At 37.9% G+C, this 25406-nt stretch overlaps 1 protein-coding gene across 2 annotated transcripts in view; it reads right to left on the minus strand.

Moving 5' to 3' along the window:
- The window catches only part of WDR7 (WD repeat domain 7), a 224561-nt gene that overhangs the window by 34383 nt on the left and 164772 nt on the right, over window positions 1-25406 (minus strand). For both annotated transcript variants that reach the window (XM_070935976.1, XM_070935975.1), the window contains 4 exons: window positions 22192-22309; window positions 20772-20921; window positions 17991-18073; window positions 9483-9582 (listed from right to left, as the gene is read on the minus strand). In XM_070935976.1, the coding sequence (XP_070792077.1) occupies window positions 9483-9582; window positions 17991-18073; window positions 20772-20921; window positions 22192-22309 (451 nt within the window). The remainder of the gene's footprint in view (window positions 1-9482; window positions 9583-17990; window positions 18074-20771; window positions 20922-22191; window positions 22310-25406) is intronic.

Consider the following 25406-nt stretch of genomic DNA (forward strand, 5'->3'; position numbering starts at 1 on the left):
TACACCCACATCCACACACATCTCACTGCATAAATTGGAGGGCAAATTTAAAATAGCAACAACAATGAAGACTGTGATAGCTATTTAATGAAAGACGGTTCATTCAATGAAGCTAACAATTTTTTAAAAATGACTGCAGTGGAACATTGCTGCATCTCTCAGTTACGCTTACGGTCCTGTTCATTTTCAGTTGCACAATTTACCAATTCTTTAAAAAAATAACATTTTTGTTCTAAATTGTAGAAATCTGCTCAAGCCCTTCACAATGCACAAAACCTTAAAGCATATAGGTCTCTGTCCAACATATAATAAATGTTATCCAGAAATGCAGCAGTTGTACTAAAGCAACATCAGTTGCTTTCCAGAGCTGAGTAGCAATAAGATAGTATGTTTTATTATGAGTGTCATGGAGACGGTGTGAAAAATCAAGAGCCACAGGCAGTAAGCAGCAATGGGTCAATAATGTTCACAGAGACATTGTGTGGATAATCAACAACAAGGCTTTAGGTTCTCTATGCAAACAGCTGAAGGGCAAATCAATACAGCCATGGGAAGGACACTGCCTTGTTCTATTTCCCACAATACACTACCCACCACTATAAGAAAGAACCCTAAAAATGAAATGAATTCTAACTTCATCTACAGCAAGCACAAAGCAGTAGCAAAATAAAAATAGTTGCCATTAAGAGCACTGTACTGTATATAGCTGTTTTTAGAAGAAAAAGGAGCAAAAAAAGCCCTAAAGTACAGACCTTAATAATGAGTGATGTCTGTAAGACACAAAATGGTGTGTACTCTGAATACTTATTGTGTGATACCAGTTTGCCTCTTGAAAGTGTTATAAGGAGCTTCTCTTTTTGTCAGCTGCATCTTTCTGCCTCAATTCCAACCAAGTAATCAGGATCATTTAAGTCTTTGGAATTAAAGATTGAAAATGCATTCAAAAATCAATTGTTTTTGTAATTATGTTGGTCATAACAGCTTTACATTTGTGGACAAGTATGTACAGTATGCTACAAAACAAATGATTTCAGTTATTGGGATGATATTGAAATGTATATTATTGTTGCCAAGGGGCAATATTTTGTGTGTGTGTGTGTGTGTGTGTGTGTATGAAGCTAATTATTTTTTCAGTAAAATAACATATTGGAAATAATGTTATTGTATTACATTTCAGAGAAAAGTTGGTTCTTTGTTCCATCAAAGTATTAATCATCATATGCAGTCTCTACATTGCTACGTGGCCCCATCCTATTTAGAATTCAATTAAAGCATATAAAAACCAGCCTGTTTCATAAAATTTTGATTGAAAGTATCTATTTTCTTTTCTCATTCAAACAAATGAAGCTGGCTAACTACCTTGCTTCTTCATATGCTTGAAATACTGCTGCTTTTTTTGGGACACTGTATTTGGTATCTCATGAGAAAAATCAGAAACCAAACCAAAAGCAACGTGGCTAATTAAAACAACATTGTCAGCTTACCACCTGATATGATTTTGAGGACTGTATAGGAAAAATTAATATAGGAATTAATGCTTTCTGCACCATAGGAATATATGGAGAACTCTAAATGTTAACTAGAACTATGATTAATGCCCATTACCCTTCAGACTGCTTTTTAAAATTATGTCTTGTTAAATTATATTACTAAGTAAAACATAAACCAAAAATAGCCTTAATTCTTTCAGGCAAACATTTTCTTTCCTTTTGTAAGATCATTTTCAACAATTCTATTGCTTATATTTTTATGAGATGTTATATTCTTATGAAGTGAAAGAAGAAATATATAGGCGTGTGCATCCTGTTTAATGGAAGCTTGGACTTCTCATTCTCTCATCCCAAAACACTCTCATATCCTAAAACAAATACAAAAGATTCCATTATGAGAAGTAAAAACTTGTGAACAGGAGAGAAAAAGTTATAATCTAAAGTCACTCATATTTCTATATACTACTGCCTAATTTGTAAGATTTCTACCAGGCATAATAAACTAACTCTTGAATCTCACTTTTCTAGTTCAAGTGAAAGGAAACCAATACTTTCTGGTTTTTGATTTACCTTTGGAGTTTTGTAAGAAACCATGTTGGACACTAGATTTAAATTGCAGAATTGAAAAATGATTGGCTGGAATTAGCAGCAGACCCTGGGAACTGGCTGAAGATGCTAGATATTGGCCTCAGCAATGGCCTTCAGTGTGAGAATCCAGCCCTTTCCTCACAGAAGATTCTGCAGACTGAAGTCCAGTTGAATTGGGATGCTGTATTCATTTCATAAATACATTTAAAAAATAATAAGTCTTATGGTTTCGACAGAACTGGGCTCAGTGAAAGGAATCTGGACCATTTTGTTTCAACATCCACCTGATCCTATCAGATTTTTTTTTTCCCCAAAAGAAAAGAAATGGGTTACACTGACTAAATTTATAAGTTTTCAGGTGATGCTTTCATCGGTGCTTGGCATTACTTAACAACTTTCTCTTTAAATATTACTTTGGTTTCTACCTGATGAACAATTTAACCAAGGGAAGAACAGGGAATCTCTTTTACAGAAATCAGTATTTGTTTTTTTTTTTTAGGCAAAATAAAATTACAACTCATTTGGCAACTTGCGCCATTGCTTGATAAGACAATTTTACAGAAGTGCATATTCTGAACAGAGGAAGGTAAAAATCTGTCCTTTAATTCATTCACAAACAAGGACCACAAGGAAGAAAAGGTGAACAACCCCCCCCCCCCATATACATACACACACCCACACACACCTATTAGAGCAGGAAGAACTACAGTAGAGACTAAAACTGATAATGGTGCACATGGCAAGATCTTAAGCAGCTGGAGCAGATCAAAATATGCAGGAAGGCAATTCCAAGAAGTATAAGTGGTCATTTTAAAAGGAATAAATCACGCTTCCACATCTAGAGTTACAAATTGGGTCAAACTGATCTGTGCTGCCAACTAACAACAAAGTGCTGAGCAAGCCATTAAGGAAAAGCTTTCCCAAGTGTGTCACACCATTCATTTCAACACGTAGCATTGATTCATTGTCGGCTCAGGTTGGGAGTATGGGGACACTGAAGGAGGTCACGTCTGCACAATTTTTTTAAAAGTGTCATATATGATGTGTCCAGTGCATTCAATTTATTTGACACACAAATCTTTCACCTGGCTTGGTTTTTTCAGCATCAGTGGGCATCCAGGCAGAACTAGGATGGGATACAGACTGTATGACCTGACATGTTTGTTGCTGGACAATAGAAGTAGGATGGGGCTATTGTGCTTATAGCCTCCTTTAAAGGATTGTTATTGGCATCTTGGCCACCGGAGAACACATCCCTGATTGTATAGTCCTTATATTTATACAACATAAAAGGTCCATATAGGCTTCTACAACATCATATTCCCATTTTATAAGACTCTATTCTAAATCAGAAGCAGCACGTGGTACTTGTAATGTGGGGTTCAGCAAATTAAATTTTCCTTTCAGAGCGGGGCTGCATATTTTCCAACAGGAACAGGTTAAAAAGTTAAATGACTGTGATAATTGCCATTTTCCCAATTATGAATGAGAAAAGAAAATGAGTAAGTTTTTTTAATTTCCAGCATCAATGGCATAAAAATAAAGGAGTTTAGGTTACAAAGGGGGTTCGAAATGAAATGGAAAGAACTTTCCAAATGCAATGCTATGTTTCGTTGTAGAGAATTCCAAATAAACTTACAGCAGGATCCATCCATTCCTGCTCTAATCAGTCAGATTAGGATCCTACTTCGAAATTCAGCAGAGAGAAGAGCGAGAATAGCGTTCTCCCCAGTTGATCTTTAGCATTTGTGACTCAGTGAAGTGTTCTTGAATATGGCTCTTTCATTTAATTATTAGGCCAGTTATCATCCTGGATGAAGTTTAGGAGAGGAATTCATAAAGTCCAGTACAGCAGTATTCAGATTTTCCTCCATAAATGTGTCTATTCTGTTGTTAAAATTACAATTTACAATTAATTAATAAAATTAATTTACAATCACTATGATATTTTGTTGTGGTACATTTCTAAATTCTAAATTATCTTTAATGTTTGCTATATTGTTACTGGTTTTAAATTTTGTTTGCAATATTAAAGGTTCAGTAGAGCAAAGAAAATGTGATACAAATGAATAAAATTATTTTTACTATTACTACAACCACTACTAACATTTAACAATACATTTAATAAATCCTTGATAATCCATCATTATGGATGGCTTCCATGACTACCTATTGTACAAGGTTTTCAAGCAAGTTGTTTGAAATGTGAGATAATTTTTTCTCTTTGTGCTATGTCTACTTACTTATTAGATAATATCTAGCCTCTTTTTCTAATTAACAGCTACAAACACTAAAGATAGTATTTATTGCCACATTCAGATAAGTTACTCATTTTTTAGACTCAGCAGTTTGCCTTCCTGTGAAATAGTATTTGGCTAAAGCAAAAAAAAAAAAAGCTAAAATAGATGGATGTATATTTTGGGGCTCTAACCTCACTTTTGCCTTGTATTCTGTTGAAAAGTTATTTATCTGTGATTGGACCTCTACTGCTTTAGTAGCCAAATCAATCTTATTCTTCCACAGTGAGCTTCTTCAAAACCTAAATACAACCACTGACTTATAGAAATTTGCAGTTTAGTCTTTTAACTCTTGATTTTTTTCTTTTTAATAATGTGCCATTTCTATTACTATAAAACATGTGTCCCTCCTTTCTTCTTTTTAAGGTAGTTTTTCATGAGCAGTAGGAAAATCTCTCCAGGTTAAATTGTACTTATGAATGATAGTTGGCAGGATATGATTCTGATCCTTTTACAGTACATCAGGTTGGCCTATATAGGGCAGAATATACCCATTTGTGAATATAATTGCCTGTATATTCCAGCAGCAAACTCAAAACCCTCATTAGGTTACCAAGTAATTGCAACTAAACAAAATGCATAGTACTTTCCAAGAGGTTCTAATTTGTAATAAAAATACTGTATCTCCTTCCTCCCTTTTATCCTTGAAATTTCTTCAGGAATATCTCCTCCCTTCTTTGTGTAGTACATTGTCTACTGCTACTAAAACCCATCGTTGTAATTTGTTTTCCTGCTTCATTATAACTGTAATATCCTTTCAGTTTCTCATTCACTGAGCAGCAATTCCTTACTTCCACCTTTGCTTGCTCTATCACTGTCACTCATGAAATCTGGAGCACAAGTGCTCAGGATAAATCTTTTGTTGGCATCACTAAAATGACCTCTTGGATCCTGGTTCATGTGGAAATTAATATTTTTATGGATTTGTCAACATTCATATGCTGTGTCCTCTTCCAATTCTTCGTGTTTTTCAAAATATGAGATAAAACACATTAGCAAAAATGTAACATCCATCCATAAAAAGAAAAAAAAAGAAAAAAAAAGCCCATTAAGAACATTAAATAATTTTGTAAATGTATAAATATGTATAAATAATTTATAAATAAATAAAGAACATTACATAACTGTAAATGTATAAATATCAAATGTCTCTGAACATTCCCTTAGAGAAGATTTAACCTTGAGGGTCAAGCATATCCAAAGAAGTGGATTGAACCTCTAGGTTGCAGTCCCTGAGATTTAAGAGCGGGTACTCAGAGCAAAATGTTGAGTATACAGTCTACAAGAAGAAGAAGAAACAAGGATGCAAGGAGCAAAAGATTTCATAGGTGACCATCAGCATCTGGAATTGGGCCCTTCCTAGTCCCCCTGCTTCTTGCAGTCAGCAAGTCAGCCATTACATTTTTTGCTGGCTATATGGTCTGACTTGCCTTCAAAGAAGCTTCACATATATCATACTCGGTTTCTATGGAGATTCTCAATCATCCAGATCATGAGAAGCAAAATGTTTTCAAGAAAAAAAACAAGGAAGTCCAGTTGTCTTTTGGAAAAGCACCTTTGGGACATCAAACTCAGTTGTGTCACTGAGAGATGACAGTGTTTACTGGTTTAACAATGGGTGGCTCAGTGGCTAAACTTGTCGATCAAAAGGTCGGCAGTTCAGCGGTTCGAATCCCTAGTGCTGTGTAACGGGGTGAGCTCCCGTTACTTGTCCCAGCTTCTGCCAACCTAGCAGTATGAAAGCACGTAAAAAATGCAAGTAGAAAAATAGGGACCACCTTTGGTGGGAAGGTAACAGCATTCCGTGCGCCTTTGGCATTTAGTCATGCCGGCCACATGACCACAGAGACATCTTCGGACAGTGCTGGCTCTTTGGCTTTGAAACTGAGATAAGCACCGCCCCCTAGAGTCAGGAATGGCTAGCACATATGTGCGAGGGGAACCTTTACCTTTACCTTACCATTGGCAAAGCAGCTAAAATTGGACAAAGTCTTTCCTTGTCATGAATTATATTTGCTGTTCTAGCAGTAGCCATCATTTTAGGAGAATTTCAGACTGGTACTACCACTTTTATAGGAAATGCGTAGCCCATCAAGAGTTATAGATGGAACATCCATCCAAAATACTTTTGAATCAATTCCATCTTGCTGGGATTCACTTACCCTTTGTTTTCCCCCATAAGTGAATCATGTCCCTCACAATCTTTAGGCATACACATTCAGTCATGAATATGCAATATGACAAACTTTCATGCAGAAGTGCATGTTCAACACATGAATGATGGCAATAACACATTCTAGGTTTTGGATCAAGCATTATTAGGAACCGTCTGCTATGGAGTTTATGTTAGCAATAACTTTCTATTAGTGTTAGGATCAAATAAAAACCTCTCCCCTGAATTCTTCCATTAAATGGAGCATAAAATCAAAATCTCCACTGATGAACAAATGTACAAATAATTTCTATATCTGTTGGTTCATGAGAGTCATCTTTTCTGAATGAGGGCATCTGCCATAACAGACTATTGCTCTGTTGATGCCTTTTCCTCAAATTTCCACTTTTTCTATTTTATCATTGAGATTCTATGTGATTTCTTGTCCCTTTTATTCATTCATTAAAGCAGGGGTGTCAAACTCAAGGCCCAGAGGATGGATCCGGCCGGTGGAGGTACTTAGATCTGGCCGATGGGGCCGCCCTGGAAACAGCGAAGGACTGGCCCACGGCGCCCCTGCCAGCGAAAACAGAGCTTTGTTTTTGCTGGCAGAGGGTTGCAGGAGGCCATCACAGCTGAAAATGGAGCTCAGGAGCCCGTTGTCAGGTTTCGATATCGTCTCAAATAAATGCAGAGTAAATGCAGGTTGAAGTGCTGACATCCGTTTTCTCTGGCAGAGCGCTTGGCACACAACTGGCACCACCAACACGAGTGACGTCAAGCCTGCCATGCCCACTCCAGGCCCCCAAGGTCAAACACAACCCTGATATGGCTCTCAACAAAATCTAGTTTGACACCCCTGCATTAAAGTAAGAACTTGGTAGAACTTAGTATTTTTTTTCATCATTTTTTTTAAATAGATGAAGAGCTACTTTTATTGCAGGCCTTAGTTTACTGCACTCACCAACTCATATTATATTGGTGGTAATAAAAATATTATATAATTACTGCCTTATGCTTATTCTGTCCAGTAAAGTACATAAGACATGTCTAAAGAAAACAAGGAACTCAGCAGTGCTTAGAAATAACTGTCTACACTGAAGTTTGTTTGAAAAAGGGGTATTTTTCTTTGCAACATATTCCTGTCACTGGAGAATCATCAACTACATCAAACTGAATTGTTCTCATAAATAGTATAACCACATCTTGGTTCAGTGGAACTAATTTAACAACAGATGCCATGAGAAACAAAATGTTGGTATTTTTAAACTAGCTGCAGTTAATCCACAGGATGCACACCAGAAGATTACTGGAAGAGGAGAAAGAACAGACATTCAAGCATGTCTATTAAACAAAAGGCAAAGCAAGCCAGAAAGAAGATTTTCTTGCTAGATTCAGCTTTTTTTTTTTTCATTTATGTATGTAAGAATACACCTTTGACCTTTGTTACCCACTTTTAACTTTAGACAAATTTTGAAATCTATTATGTGGAGCCATATTTTCTAGCACTGATGGTCAAAGCAAGATTCTATATGTCTACCCCGTTACATTACATTAGCAAATAAATTATTAAAAAGAGGGAGAACAAATGTAGAATCAAAACCAAGAACCAATGAAGAATTAAATTTTGTTGGTAAGGAGAACAAAGCACAAAAAACAAAAGATGTATAAAATGTGAATGGAAAATTCCCATGAAAATACATCAGGTTTCCCTTTGAACACCAGGTAATGCACATTATGAGAAACAGGAATTGAAACTTGCAGCAATGAAATTATATAATCTTTCAGTACGAGACTAAGGTTTGTTGTTTAATTTAGGAGTAAGGAAACTGCCAATATTAGGAAGACTTATGAAATTAGTTGACACGTGACAATTAATAACTAGAGATTAATGTTTGCTATATCTGAATATGAAACTCTATTTCGATATTTTACCAGTCCATCAATTGCATTTCTTTAATGAAATTGCACCATTCAAGAGATGTAATTAGTTAAACAGTGAATACACTTCTCTAGCTGTCCAGATTAGGGTTGTTTTTTTTTAAAAAAACTATGGTTCTTTGGAGGATCAGAGATCTATATTCTAAAACAAATGGAGCATTTGTTCAGTTCATTAGTTAATTTAAGAAATTAGCAAAACAAAGAAAATGTACTGAAGAGTAAACCTGGAGTTTTAAACAAAAGCTGAGATTGAGGTTATGTACCATGCACCAAATATAATTAATAATTAGGCATTATTAACCATTGAAGCTGCAAGAGTCCAAACTTGGTTTAGATAGATACAGATACGTGAGCATTAAAACGCCTAGAAAACACTGGGAAAAATAACACCCAGGACTTTCTTGAATCATGGTTCCTGGCAATGTGATAATGTCAGCACATGTCTCATAAGATTAGGTACCTTTTCTGTTCCTGCATTTGTGGAAAGCCCTAGAGAGTTTTGACCCAATTAACAATCTTTATAGCCCATTCGCAAATATGATTACTCAGAGGTTTTAGTAAATGTTTTCGCGACTGCACCTCATTTGACTTACTTTGGTGACAACTATCACTGATCTCTTTAGTGACTCTCAATGTTGAATTTTTTTATTTAAAAAAAAAATCAAAAAAATCTCAGTAAATGATTTCCAGACAGCCATTCGCAGATAATGCGACACAAAAACTGATGTAGGGAAAACTGAGGCACTGTGTGAGAAGTTTGTGATGTGTGTGTGTGTGTGTGTGTGCGAGCGTGTGTTGGACAGCTATTATTAACCCATCTGTGCTCACCATTCAGTTACAGCAAACAAAAACAGTGAGACTGTATATACATTGAGTCCTTCATTAAACTATTGATTCCCCTTAGCATTATCCATAACGTTCCAGCGACTCAGCATGTCAACTGGTGCAGAGCGAGTCTTTTTCCTTTCAATACTTCTGCAGTTTACAGAGAGAGGATCGCTATGATTTATTTACCTGACATTTTCCAGTCCGGATGTCATAGAGGGCCACTGAACCATGGCGAGATCCAACTGCTATTCGATGACTCCGCTCGTAATAGCTGACCATGTAGAACCTGAATTGGACATCAGAACAAGGAAAAAGTGAGATCTGATTGGACTATGGGCAAGATATAAAATGGTGGGGTTGAAGTTTTTTGTTGTTGTTGTGTTTTACCACGTTTGGGTAGGTAAAGGCGATTTTAAAACCAACCTTTTATTTTACAACGCATCACACACAGCCATGGGGCCTCCCCAGAATCCTTTGGGCCACAGCTTTGCCCCCCCCCCAAATCTGTTCAGCTTCTTGATAGCAACTCTAATACCTAAACCCGGTGTTTGAGTTCCTATCAAGTTCTTATCAAGAAGCTGAACAGATGTTTGGCAAAGCTGTCCCCCAAAGGATTCTGGGAAAGGAGAAGGGGGCACCATGGCCGTGTGTGATGCGCTGTAAAATAAAAGGTTGATTTTAGAATAAATTATCCCGAAACCCAAATAAATTATTCTGAAAAACAGACCAGCTCCTCTGATCTTCCCTGAATTAAATACAGCACGTCCAACAATTTTGAAAGACTCATGTTCTAGATTTTATCCATGTATATTTTCACCCCTTTGAGGTTCTCAAATGGCTTTCTTGATTTATTTGTAAGATTTATAAGACTTCTTTTGGCATATAGGCCATGCAAGAAGGCCAAAGTAAAGCAAAGATAAAATAGTTAAATTGGTAAGAAAAGAATTAAAATCTCTCTAATTTAAATTGTCCTTTTATTCAGTTGTTTTCCTGCCTAGGCAAATACTGCTATTTCTTTGCGTGATATATGTATGTGCCATTTATTTTCTTGGCTTTGTTATGTACTGTACTCTTCATTGTAGTAGACAGCAGCTTCAGCAAGAAAATCTGCTCTCTTTCTTCCATTTTTCCAAGAGAAAATCTTTCTTGTCCCTTTCCTTTCCCCACTGCGTAACTCCACACTTTCAAGAAAATATAGCAGCTCTCCTAACCGGTCTACCTCCGATTTCTGCCACAGCCTCCTCATATAAGTTCAGATTAGTCCTTTCCTTTTTTCTTTTATTCATTCAGTGTTATATACAGCCCAGACTGCAAGTAACATAAACCCTTCCGTCCTCCACCATTCAGTCAGAACTGAAGAAGCTTCTTGGATGAGAATTAAATTTCTTCAAGGAAAGACAAAGTCCAGTTGCCTTTTGAAAAAGCACCTTTGAGACAGTCATGACTTGGATGAGAAACTCCAGAGACATTCAGTGTCATTCAGTGCTTAGCTAGAAACTCTCTATTCCACAGATAACTTATGTCGATTACCAATTCAATATACGGACTGGTATTCCACTTCCCTTCTCCAACACACATTGGCCTCCTGATCTGAAGCTGCTAAAGAATTCTGGGAGTTGAAGTCCACAAGTCTTAAAGTTGCCAAGGTTGGAGACCCCTGATCTGAAGCATCCATGCTCTCTTCTCTCATACACTGTAGACTAATAAATTCATCCCAAGCATGAGGCAAAAGCCTTGCCAACCCCACAGTGACTGAGTCTATGAAGTAGCACTTTGGGCCTAGGACTTTGCAAGCCCATCATGGCCCCTATGAATTCTCAAGCAGGGTATAGAGATAAATACAGGTAGTCCTCAACGTACGACCACAATTCAGCCCAAAATTTCTAAGTGAGATATTTGTCAAGTGCCCCATTTTATGACCTTTCTTGCCACGGTTGTTAAGTTGAGTCACCACACTTGCTAAATTAGAAACCCGGTTGTTAAGCGAGTCTGGTTTCCCCCATGGACTTGGCTTGTCAGAAGGTTGCTGAAGGAGCTCACATGACCCCGGGGACTCTGCAACTGTCATAAATACAAGTCAAGCATCTGAATTTTGATCGTGTGACCAAGAGATGTAGTAAGAGTTGCAAATATGAAAAATGGTCAATAAGTCACACTTTTCAGGGATGTAACGTTGAACGGTCACTAAACAAACTGTTGTAAGTTGAGGACTACCTGTATTTTGGACCAGGGCTGTCGAGACTTAGATTCTAATCTGCCTTTTTAATCAGGAAGTTCAGAGGGTAATTCTGGGCCTGGCAACTTCTGTCAGCCCATCCTCCTCACTGTGGCAGAGAAAAGAAAAAGAAATGAGACGTGTGCCTCCTTGAGGTCCTTGAGGAAAGGGTGATATAAATCTAACTAACCAACCAGTAATTACATTAAATAAAATTACCGCTACAGCGAAGCAGACATTGTGCATTAATCAACGTATCAGTACCGTTACACGGAGACAGCTTTCAAATTAATGACATTAAATATGGTACATTTTCTGTGAATTTCTGCACAAACATTTTTATTGTTAATATAGTTACAGGAGGAAAACTGTCATGTAATACAATTTAAGAGGCAATTGAAAGCTTTTGACCTTCCCTTGTAGAGAAGAAAAGGATCTTCTTTAATTTGAAAACTGAGAGGGATTTCAAATAGGTCAACCATTAAGGATTACGATACTGGGCCAAATGGAAATCTTGGAACATGGGCATAGGAGAAGTATCATGCAGCAAATGAGCTAGATGAAGCCATATATAGAGGCAATAAAGATGGGGTAATATTTTTTTCTCTGTTGGATAGTGCTAGTTCTTCAATTTAGTACCTGAATATATCTGGTTTAGCATCTGCTAGAGTTACACTGGATGGATATCACTTACCCAGGAAAAACTGCTCCCATTTATTGGGCCCTTATCCTTCTTCCCAAAAAAAAAAAAAAAAGAAAAAAAAATTCTGAGAAATGTTCAGTCTCATTAACTCTAATGAGTGAATAATACCCTTAAAACATTCTCTTAAGATCTGAAGAATGCTGAAAGTATCAGTTATCGATCGACCTCTTTTGTACATTATGAGCGCATGATAAAGATCATTTGAATTTATTTCGGATTGATTTTGAGAAAGTTTGGTCTAGGCTGGAAAATGGCTGACCTCTCTCTCTCTCTCTCTCTCTCTCTTTCTCTCTCTCTCTCCCCCCCCCATAGGGCTGTTGTTGTTGTGGGAAAATAGGAGGAGGAATGTGTGTTGGATATATTCACAGCCTTGAGTTATTTGTATGTATGTATGTATGAATAATAAACAAATAAACAAAATTTTTACTCAGGTTTTGGTGCTGAAATGTCCTAGTCCCCTCACAACCCAGTGTGAATTTATTTTTAATCTGTTGAAGGATTCTATTATAGAAGCACAACCGAAGCAAGGAGGAAATCCTCATTTTTTCTTTAATATCTCTTTATTTTTTCCCTCTCTAATAAGTGGATGTTTAGAACACGTCTAGATGCTCTTATCATATTTCTCAAAAGTCAAGTTGTCCTTGCATGGGGCTTCAAGCAGGGCAACGCTGCATGAAAATAGCCCAGGGGCTACAAAATAATACTCTTGATCAAATTAACCTTGCTATCTAAAATATTATCACATAGCATTTAATTTATCAGTTTAAGTATCTGAAAGTGTTAAAAACTACCTTAGAAATACCTTAATGCTTTTGTGATATTACAGACAGTCCAATTTGTGCTCCCAAAGGATCCGCAGACTATTTTGAAATTAGGATGCATTCATAATATAAGCTTTTCAAAAAGAAAACGGAGTCTGGATATTATGGAAAACCCCAAATCTTAAACATATTAAGACTGCTCCTAAGATACACTGAGTTTTATTCAACTCACTTTGTAGCATAATCATAAAATACTCTTCTGTGCTAAAGTGGTAGGCTTAATAATTAAAACTTCTGCTCTATTCTGCTGTATCCAAATTTCTGAAATTCTGAATCGAGAGATTGTAAAATATTTTTTTTTAAAGAAACATAAATGACATCCTCACCGTGTGCCACTCACAAAATTAAAAAAGGGGGTTAAACCCCAATTAGCAATTACTTGGAAGATATTATATATGATAGTTATATATATATGATAGTTTCCTTTTTGCTGATGTTCTGGGATGTTGCAGTGCATTTGAATATTCATCTGAATATTTTTAGTATTGGCGTGGTGTTTACTGGGATATAAGTTTTTTGGATATTATATATATTGTATTCTGTTCATGCTAACGGTGGTTCAGCCTTTGTCTGCTAAGTGGATGGTGATGGTTTGGTCCCCCTTTAGGTTTTTGGGGGTTGCTCTATTTGAGTTGGTTATGATTCTGTGTTCTTTTGGTCTGTGGTATGACTGTCCGTCTCATGTTTTCTTGGGTCTTGATTTTGATTTTGCTGAATTAAGGCTCATATAATTCTTAGGAGCTTCCACTATCTTTTAACATTTTCCAAATGTCAAAAACTACATTATTCTATGCCTAACCCAATTATTGCTTCTATTATTTCAGTGTTTCAGCTTGTAGGATTTCCGTCTGGCATTTTAATGAGCACCTACAATTGAGTGCAATATTAAACAGCAGAGGATAAAGCCTCACCGATACGCAAGCTAAGATCCATGCAAAATGGCTCAAGAAAGCCAAAAGGCATAGGAAGGTTTCTAAACTGGCCAACTGCAAATGTGTTGAAATGTACCGTATTTTTCAGAGTATAAGACGCACCGGAGTATAAGACGCACCTTAGTTTATGGGGAGGAAAATAAGAAAAAAGCTGATTGGCAGGTGGATCGGCCTCCTGGAATACCCCCAATCAGCTGTTCCCAGAGGTGAATTTTAGCAATAGGTTCCTTGGTTGTGAGCTCTGTGCCTTGCTTTTTTTTTTTTTTTTTTGCTTTTTTTTTCTGCCTCTGAAACTTCTGAAACTCTGTTTCAGAAAAAACTTTTTTTCCTGCCTCTGAAAACCTCCAAAACAGAGCTTCAGAAAAAAAAAGCCTCTGAAGCTCTGTTTGGGGGCTTCTTTTCTGAAGCTTCATTTCTGATGCTTTTTTCAGCCTGTGAAACCTCCATTTGCAAGGCTGGGTGGGGCTACATTCGGAGTATAAAACGCACCCAGATTTTCACCCTCTTTTTGGGGGGAAAAAGGTGCGTCTTATACTCCGAAAAATACGGTAGTTCTCATAATCTATAAGCTGCTGGTTGGCTGGTATGGTGACTATGGGAATTATGGGATTTGTAATCCTATGTCTTCATATAACATCTGTAGAACATCCCTATTATCTAATTTACTTATTTTGAATCTGCGAACAGCTAACGGTTAACAGAAACCGTTAAGTATGCATTCATATTCACAGAACATTGTTCTGTTTAATTTAACCGCACACAGGGGTTATGTCAGCTTCTGTTGATTCAGTGATCCCTTGAAATGTATTGCTTGACCAGGGATGCCTAACCTTTGTACAAATTTGGGATCTTTGGAAGGAGGGGGGAGATAGATGAAGAAGTAGTGGCGGCTTGAAGTTCTGAGTCCCACATTCTTTTATATCCGTTGGCAAAGTTGTAAAGCAAAATTCTGGAAAACGATTCACATCAGAACAAACCGAATGTTAAAATTTGAATTATCATTTCAACTTGTAATATTTGTATTAAATTTAAATTGGGAGACAGTGTGTTTCTGTCCTGCCTTAGGCATAAAGCCAATTGGATAATTCTGGACCAGCTGCTTTCTCTCAGCCCTAGGAGGAAGGCACAGGCAAACAAGTTATGGAAATGTTGCCAAGAAAACTGCAGTAACTAGTCTAGGCAGTAGCCAGGAGTCAAGACTGATACAAAGGCACAAACAATAAAACAAAACAAACCCCTTGAAGTATACTGAATAAGCTTTCTGCATCCTAACTACCACAAGGAAGACATATACTCTTTTACTAGAACAGCTGTTTGATCTCCCCTCTGGAAGAATATGGGATTTTAAATTTGGGGGTTTTATATTTGAGCCAATTATTTAATAATTTTAATTATTTTTAAATTTTGTCTGTCTTTGTGCTTTTAATCAGGCTGTACACCGCCCTGAGTCCTTCGGGAGAAGGGCGGTATAGAAATAAAATTAATAAATAAGAAATAAATAAGAAAGGCTTACCAAGTTGTGGAGGTGTATGGTGGTATCTAGAATAATTTCGTATCTTAAAAGTAAATCTGATACAGAATTTAATTGAATTTGGAAACCATTCCTAGACTACAAATGAACATATGGATTTGTACCACACACAGGTCAAATTTAGTTTCTTTATCTTTAGAGTCTGGGCTTCAATTTTATAGGATTTTCAAATCAGAATGAACTTTTAGTCGTATGGACAGAATTTTCCAACCACAGGCAGTGAATTATACCAATTTGATCATGGTTACTGATATTCATGCTTTAATGCTTAAGAGTTTAATGCTGATTTTTTCCCCCCAGTCTTTGAAATCATATAATATATTCAGTTACTCTTAATTAACTAATGATGTATTGGAAAACGAAACCCTCCATTATGTTTGTAAATCCCTTATGCATTTGTCTGTATATTGTTCATTTAATCTCTTTCCTCCTCCCTTTTCTTTGTTTGTTTGGTAGAATTTTTTTATATTGTACCAGCCAGCTTGTGACCTATTGGCTCGTCTTCCTTCTTTCTACACGTAAATTTGCATTATCTTCCCTCCCTTCATGACTCTCAGGAAAGCCTCAATGAGCCACCTCCTCCTCCCCCTTGGCCAACCGACAGAACTGCCTGCTACTTTGCTGAAGGAAGGGGGAATGATGGGAAAAGCATACAAAACATTCCCTTACAGATGGAAGGGAACCTGGGATTTACCCCAATATGTCTGGCTATATCTTCTGGATATAGAGTAGAATAACAGGGTTGGAAGGGACCTTGGAGGTCTTCTAGTCCAAACCCCTGCTTAGGCAGGAAACCGTATGTTAAAATGCTTGGCAGCTGGTTCATATTTATGACGGTGGCAGTGTCCCAGGGTCATGTGATCACCTTTTGTGACTTTCTGACAAACAAAGTCAATGGGGAAACCAGATTCACTTAACAACCAATAAAATAGAATAGAATAACAGAGTTGGAAGGGACCTTGGAGGTCTTCTAGTCCAACCCCCTGCCCAGGCAGGAAATCCTACACCACTTCAGACAAATGATTATCCAACATCTTCTTAAAAACTTCCAGTGTTGGAGCATTCACAACTTCTGCAAGCAAGTTGTTCCACTTATTAATTGTTCTAACTGTCAGGAAATTTCTCCTTAGTTCTAAGTTGCTTCTCTCCTTGATTAGTTTCCACCCATTGCTTCTTGTCCTGCCCTCAGGTGCTTTGGAAAATAGCTTGACTCCCTCTTCTTTGTGACAGCCCCTGAGATATTGGAACACTGCTATGTCTCCCCTAGCTCTTCTTTTCATTAAACTAGAAATACACAGTTCCTGCAACCGTTCTTCATATTTTTTAGCCTCCAGGCCCCTAATCATCTTTGTTGCTCTCTTCTGCACTTTTTCTAGAGTCTCAACATCTTTTTTACATCGTGGCGACCAAAACTTAATGCAGTATTCCAAGTGTGGAATATATCCTCAATATATCCTATCCTGACAACTCGTAACACTGAACACACTGTTGTCTGAGTTCTCTTCCCAGATCTGGGGATATTACAGATTCAACAAGTCTTATTCAACATTTCCACATTTCAGCTGAATTGGAGATGGCTCTCTTCATTTGCCATTGAAAATTCCTTTTGGTTCATGGGGTTTTTCCAAGCCATAAGTCTTTAGATCTCTTCACTGCCACCCAAGGGGGAAGCTTGCAGTAAAACTGCTGTTTCAGTCCTAACAATGCCTTGAAGGTAAAGGAATGCTGATAATAAGGGGTACCTGAAATGTTGAAAGCTATGGGAAGCAATGCCAAGGGAGTTTACACTTAGAAATAACAAAGTAAACAGTAATATTTATTCTAAAACACATACACTTTGTTTTTTCAAAACACCACTGCCTTTGAAATCCCATCTTTATTATCCCACTATCTTTGACCTCATGGAGGACATGTATAGTTTGACTTATATAAGTACTGAATGCTGCAACATCCAATACTGAAATTAGTACAATCAATGGGTATTCTGGTCCCTATAATTAAGCAAACGGGGACAATTCTTATACAAGTATTTCTGAGATCAGCTAGGCACTTATTATTATACTATTAATATAATAGAGCTGAAATGTATCCCCTCTTCAAGTTATGAAATTGGCTGGAATATAACAGGGGAAATAAAATAATATCCAAATTTATTTATTGCAATTTTCACATTTCTGCTGTCACTGAGCACTGCTTTCTACAGTGCTTCAAACTCAGAAGAAACCAAATGTTGAGAAACACACAGTGCCTTCTGTTCTTATCCTCATATTTTTCTGAGCTGATGATGGGGAACATATGAAGGGATATAATAGGTGGGATTATACCAACTGACATCCCCCCACATGGATCATACTGTTTAATGTCCTTTAGGTAGCTTTTCTGCAGCAGAATGTCAAGAGATGGCAACCTTGGTATAGGATAGTAATGGATAACTGTTGTAAAAACTGTTCACTACTAATTTTGATACTCACATGGTCCTATTATGTTCTTACCTGCAGATAGCTGGAAAGCACTCCTGCAGTCCCTTCTTCTTGACTAATGAGCCTTCAAGACAATACATGATGATGTCCATTACCTATGGATAACAACAACGAATTATTGTTAACAAATAATTAAATCCTTAGAACAGCCCATTTTGCAACCGTACTTTGAGGAGATATAATAAAACATAGGAAAGAAAACTTCATCTATCATTAGCATATATAGCAGGAATACTGCCACCTAAACAACAGGGGTAACATTATACCACTGTGTACCATTACGGTGGTATCATCGTACGACTATGGTGGTGCAGTGGTTAGAGTGCAGTACTGCAGGCTACTTCTGCTGATCACCGGCTGCCGGCAGTTTGGCAGATTGAATCTCACCAGGCTCAAGGTTGACTCAGCTTTCCATCCTTTTGAGGTTGGTAAAATTGAGGACCCAGATTGTTGGGGGCAATAGGCTGACTCTGTAAACTGCTTAGAGAGGGCTGTAAAGCACTATGAAGCGATATATAAGTCTAAGTGCTATTGCTGTAATTCAAGTATCTTTTGTAAACTGTTCGAATTTCAGTTATTTCAGGATTGTTTAAAAAGGCAGCATTCGGAATCCCAATGGAAAGTACTTTCCAATGGAAGACAAAGCGAAGAGGCTTAACAGACTATATCCCATGCGTTATTCCAATCACATGCAGCAAAATTCATACATCAAAGAACTTTCAAGCAGCCTTTGTATTGCAAGGCTTAAAACATGCATCAGTCAGGATTTGAGGATTTCGGCTATTACATGTAAAAAGAATGCAAATGTCTTAAAACTGAGATTCCAATAGCCTCCATGGATTAAACATACCATGCATAGGAAGAAAAAAAAATATTTTTGTGATTAGCACACTGCCTTATGCTAAGTCTGCATCTAGCTGTCTGTTCTGATTATTAGCAGCTCTCTGAGCTACCAATATAATTTTCAGTTGTAGTGAAACCTGGATAGATTGGTATTCTTCATGCAAAGCAATACTTTAAATTAACCATGCAGATTGCTTCATATAGCACTTAAAAGTATAACTGGGAATGTGTCATTTAGACCAGGGCTCTCCAGCCTTGGCAAATTTAAGCCTGGCGGACTTCAACTCCCAGAATTCCCCAGCCAGCAAATCTGGCTAGGAAATTCTGGGAGTTGAAGTCCTCCAGGCTTAAACTTGCCAAGGCTGGAGACCCTTGATTTAGACTACAGTATCTGATTCACTGTCTAGTACAAGATTGCAAATGAAAAGATCCCCAACAGATGGCTATTCGTGTCCAACCTCTCTTTGAAGAGCTTCAGTGAAAGGGAGAATCTTTCTGGTAATTGATCCATTGTCAGATCTAGTCTTCCTTTTAGAAAGGTTTTCCTATCATTCAGCCTGAATCTAACTTCCTATAACTTCACAAGCCTTCAGGTTCTTGAAGAGCGATAGCATATCCTCAGTCAGTTGACTTTTCTGAAACTAAACATACCCTGGTCCCTCAAGTTTCTTATCAGAAGACTTAGTTTCCAGGAGCCATTTCACTCATTTCCTTTTATGAGTTTGTTCCAAGTTTGCCTGAATCTTTCTCAAAATATGATGTCCAGATCAAAGTGTGGTCTGACTAATACAGAACACAAGGAAACTATTTCTATGATTTGAAAATGATTTCTACTGTGCCTTGTGAGGGACCATGTCACACTGCTGACTCATATTCAGCTTGTGATCAACTTCTGTATATTCTTTTCTTCTTCTTGTGCCCTATCCGTCATCGGATGTTGGCGATCATGTTGGCGATCCTATTTTTATCAACAGTCGCATGAAAAAGTGCTGCTGAGTTTTGTCCAAACCAGTCCCTTAGATTTTGAAGCGGTGATGTTCTTCTGCCTGGACCTCGTTTGCCTTCAATCTTTCCAGGCAGGATTAAGTGAAGTATGCCATATTTTTCCTGGGTGTCACATTGCATATCTGAAATATTCTAACTTTCACTTTTTAATGGTTTTGATGATTTCCCTTGGCTTTCCCAGGTGGCTTATCACCTCCTCATTCTTTTCTTACATACTGTTTATCAAGCCAGGTATCTCTTTCCTTATTAATATGTACTGTATCTGACTTCTTTTTCCTAGATGATGGGCACTGCAGTTGTCGCTATCAAATTTCACTCTATTGCTTTTAGTTTTCTACTATAACTTAGAAATATCATTGTATGGCAGCTACCCAATTCCTTTAGTGCCATCAGCCAAGAATTCCAGTTTTTGCACAAATTTTCTGGTATTTCAAACCTCTACTCAGAGAAATGGCGAGTTAACCCTCTCCCCTACATAATTGTTTGACTAAATCAGTTACTTGGGCTAGAATGTTTACAGGAGATGCTAACTTCCTTTCCTTGACCCAGTTAAGAATGTTGTGGGAATGCCAGCTTTGAAAATAGTTTTACACCCACCTCTATTGAAATCTCCTTTGGCCCTCAATTAATTTGCTAAATGTTGTGTGGCACATTGCCAAATGCTCTAGTGAAATCAAAGTATAGTCTGTCTACAACATTCCCACAATCTATTAAGAAAGTCATTCAATCAAATGTTTTAAAAACAATATTAGTCTGGTGAGACTTGCTGACCTTTCGTAAGCACTTAAATCATTTAATGCCTTTGAAATGATTTTGCAATGACAATGATCTGTTGTACCAACAGGTAGGCCAATGCAAAGGCTCTTATCTTCTTCAATACAGGATAAACTCAAACATAAATATCAACTGTTATTAACATGTAAGCATAATAAAATATTGACATACCTCTACAAGGAGATCCACAACATCTGTTGGCATTTTTTCAATAAGGATTTCAATAACCCTCAGAATTTCTCCCTTTGCTCGAGCCAAGGTGGTGGTATGGATATTTTGTTGAGATTGTGTATTAGCTTGAAGAGCAGTGTGCCTGTGTACCTACAAAAACAAAGGTATTTAAGAGTTAATTTGTAAGCTGCCCAGCATCTCCTTATAGAGGAGATGGGTGGCATAAATATTGAATAATAAACATATATTTAGGGGTACTTGCAAATATTTTCTATTAAAATTTGATGGATTCACAATCATAATTAGAACAAAGTGTTAAGGTTTTGTTTAATACTCTGCTTTTGGTATGTATACATGGCCCAGTTTGTTAACTTTATGGAATATTCAGTGCTTCAACCATACTTCTTAATAAGTTACTTGAGCCCAAGTAACTTATTAAGTTACTTGGGCTCAAGTAACAAATGAGCCCAAATACATATTCATTTAGTGTAGTTCAGATTATTGTTCCACATGCTTTTATTAGAACATTTATGCTCAGAAGTACTGGTAATTAATTCATCATAATTTGTGGATTTTGAAGCTCTAATTTGCAATACAAATGTCAGGCTCAAAAAAATCAGGTCTACACATGAAGCAGGGGTAAAATGCTCCCGGTTCGGACCGGATCGCCCGATCCGGTAGCGATGGCAGAAGGTGATTTGGAGAACCGGTAGCAAAAATCCCTGCCCCCCCCCCCATGCCCAGCTGAGCCGTGCAATCATCAGAGGCTTTTTTTTTAATTTTTAAAAGCATTTTTTATACAGCCTCTTTGGCCGAAAAAATGCTTTTAAAAGTAAAAAAAAAGCCTCTGATGATCGCGAGGCTCAGCTGGGATCATCAGAGGCTTTTAAAAGCATTTTTTTCTACAAAAAATACTTTTAAAAGGCTCTGACGATCCCAGCTGAGTTGCCTGATCGTCAGAAACTTTTAAAAGCATTTTATTCTACAGCCTCTTTGGTCGACTCCACTCTAGATTTGTTGATCACTATAAAGTGACAAAAGAAATATTATGTTAAAAGCAGTATCCCATTTTCATCTATAGTCGGCAATCTGCCGACAATCTAGAGCCCCAGAGACTCTAATAAATATGCACATCCATTTGTTTTGGGGATATAAAGCCTGACTGAAGCATTATTTTTCTCCTCTTTCCTATTTCAAAAGAACTCCACATGTTTTGTGTAAAGGCATTGCAACTGGTGAGACGTTGAAATATACAACCTCTTGTACGTGTAGATGATGCAAATTCAGATATACATGAAATCCAGCCATTTGGAAAGGAAGGGAAAAAAGCAAATAGATGCTCAAATGTTTCTTGTTGCTAAACAATGAAGGCATTGTTCCCTCCTGAAGGGAAGCACATGGCCAAAGGTCTTCTGCTTACCTCCTTGGCAATAGTGGTGATGAAAGCGGGTGGCCTGGCCGTGGCAATGAGGGAGAGAGCGTGTCGTGCAGAGCGGGCGGAGTCCGCTGCTGGACTCAGAGGCAGCCCCATTTTGATGCTAATCAGAGATCAGACAAAGAAGGAAGGGTGATGGTGGGGGGGGGGAGGAAGAAAAGAAGCATTAGAAATATAGACTGAAAAGATTAGACACAGCTTATAATGTCAGTTCAAGGTCAACGGGAGCACTCAAACAGTTAGAATATAATGGACTCCCAACAATGAGCAGTGATTAGAAGTCAGGGTGTTCTAGCAACTAATACAAAATCAAATAATTAACCGTGAAGATTGAAAACAGTATGTGCATCTGTCCAAAGTGTTAAAAAGGCCTTGTTAACAAATTATCTAGCTGTAGTACTGAATACATATCAAGAACCAAGATCAACACAAATGTATACTGCCGTGCCAAAAAACACAACAACAACAGCATTTTATATCTCGGCTAAAGATATAAGACACAATGTGTATATAATCTTGCTGTTAGTTATTGCTATATCAGTCAACCTATCATATTTTTGGAATAGCTGACATTGGAACTACTGATTTTAGCATGGGCATCCTCTTTCCAAGTACAGTTATTCTTTAAAAAAAAAAAGAGGTACCATTCGTAGGAAATACGGTTGTTAGAACTGAAATCACTTACAGTACATTGCTAGGACAAATAAAAGACAGAATAACTGCTTCTTTCTCACATGTCCAATGAGTTTACTCTTACATACTAAGAAGCAGGAAACAGAAAATGTGCAAGTCTGATCAAATTCAAATACTTCAATAGTAACAGATCAGAACTCTTATTCTACTGACTATGCAGTCATTAGCACTGCATTTGACTCTGTGGATGTCCCAAAAGTGCTTTTTCGGGAGGCAACAGGACTTCCTTGTTTTTTCTTTTGAAGACGTTTCGCTTCTCATCCAAGAAGCTTCTTCATTTCTGACAGGATAGTGGGGAATGGAAGGGCTGGAAAAAAAAGCACTTTTGGGACAACTATGATCTGGATGACTGAGAATCTCTACAGACTTTGACCCTTTGGATGATTTTATGTAGGTCTTTCCAAGTGGGGCATAGCCTGAGAACCAAAAGCTAGCATGGTAAGTATAAAGAGCATTAAAAAAACATTATAGTTTTCCCTCCATTGTCCCAAAGATGTTTTTTTTCAAGAGGCAAATGGACTTTCTGGGTTTTTTTTGAAGACGTTTCACTCCTCATCCAAGAAGCTTCTTCAGCTCTGGCTGGTTGGTGTGGAATGGGAATTCCCTACCATCCAGCCAAAGCTGAAGAAGCTTCTTGGATGAGAAGGGAAATGTCTTCAGAAAAAAACCAGAGTGTCTAGTTGCCTCTTGAAAAAAAGCACCATTGGGACAATCATGACCTAGATGACTGAGAATCTCAGTCAGACATTTTCCCTCCATTGTGATCTATCATTGTGATAGGTGTAAACCCATCCTCCCAATCTCCAGTGAGTTTGCTCAAGGTACTTTTTTTTTCTTTTACTGTTTGATTTTTTCAAACAATAGAATGTTCCCCTTCTTCACACAGGAGGCCTGAGAATTGATCAGCTGTGCAGGAGGGGGAAAGGCTCTCCAGGCAGCAGCCACAATATACACAAATTGTGAGTTAGGGCCACATCTTAAAGACTTCCAGTTCCAACTCCAATGAATAATAATTGTTAGAGAACTTCAATCATGGGAACATTATTTGTTGCTGGAAGGAGCCTCATATATAAGTCTCACTTAAAAAAAAATCAAACTAAGAAAATACTTAAAAAGAAAATGTAGGAGATGACCAGACTGAGCCCGAGGGAGGGGTCAAATGTGTCATCAGTCTCAAGTCCCTTCAGGCCCAAAAGAGATCTAAGTCCAGCCCACCTTGAATTCTCTTATTTACCGCCTATTTGCTTTGACTGTTAGTAGTTCAGATTCTGTTGTGGCCCGCCAGCGGCCTGCGCAGATCGTGGCTGATTCTGACAAGGAGGAGGCTGGTGTGGGATCGCGCCAGCAGCCAGCGCAGCCGGCACTCGCGTCAGACAGCGAGGAGGCTGAAGAGGATGTGGTGCCAGAGGCAGAGACTCAGCCTGGGCCTTCAGAACTTCCAGAGGGTCCTTCAAGTGGAGAGAGCGAAGTGGAGTAGCCTCTCCTCAATGCTCGGGCACGCAGGGCTGCCAAAAGGCAGGAGTGGCTACTCAGGAGGAGGAGGTCTCATCGAGAGTAAGGCTTGAGGATAATTGGCCACTCCCTTAGCCTATTTAAGTCACACACAGTTAGTAATTTCTTGCTGGAAACAACGTGTAATTATTACAGAGCATTTTTGAAGAGTGAGTGTCTTATCGTATCTTGTTTTCTGGGCTGGTTGCCAACCTTTGCCGGACTTTGTTTATTCTTGGTACGTTATAACTTTGATAAGGACCATTGGTGTGTGTCACAATCCTTGGGAATCCGGAGCTGGGGCAGAACAGATTCTTGTAGAGAGCTTTAGCATACAATAAACCTATATTCTTTTGAATATTCTTTTGAAATGCCTGGACTCCTGATTTTCTGCGCTTGATAGGAAAGACAAGTTAGATTGAATGTGTTTTCACAAATGAGAATAATAGATATAATCTTTTTTTTTTACTTGGATATTTCAGAATTTCAGATGACCATCACTGTCTAATTAATCAGTAATACCTACAAGTAGTCCTCATTTACTGATTGTTTGTTCAGTGAACGAAGTTATCATGGCCTGAATAAGGAGACTTACTGCCAGTCCTCAAAGTTTTAGCTGTTGCAACATCCCTGCAGTCACACAGTTGTGATTCTGACACTTGGCAACCAATGTGCAGTACATTTACAAACGATCACAGTGACCCTCTGTCACACAATCGACATGTACAACCTTTGCAGCAGCTCCTCAAAAGCCAAATCAATGGGGAAGCTGGCAGGAAGTCGCAAGTCACAATCATGCGACAATACACTTAGCGACTTTGTGGTGATTCGCTTCACGACCACAGGCAGAACTGACAAAACGGCTGTCACAAGAATCAGTCTATTATTCCCAATAAAATGCACAAACTTTTGTAATGTTTAAAGAGGCGTGCGTTTTTTTTTTACATTTCCTTTCCGAATTTGAGTCTATGTGAATATTTCCTCAACATTTTCTCCCCACCAATAGGATGATCTCT

The sequence above is a fragment of the Pituophis catenifer genome, unplaced genomic scaffold, assembly GCF_029215685.1.
Source record: "Pituophis catenifer annectens isolate HBS135680 unplaced genomic scaffold, rPitCat1.0.hap2 SCAF_2, whole genome shotgun sequence".
NCBI classification, from domain to species: Eukaryota; Metazoa; Chordata; class Lepidosauria; order Squamata; family Colubridae; genus Pituophis; species Pituophis catenifer.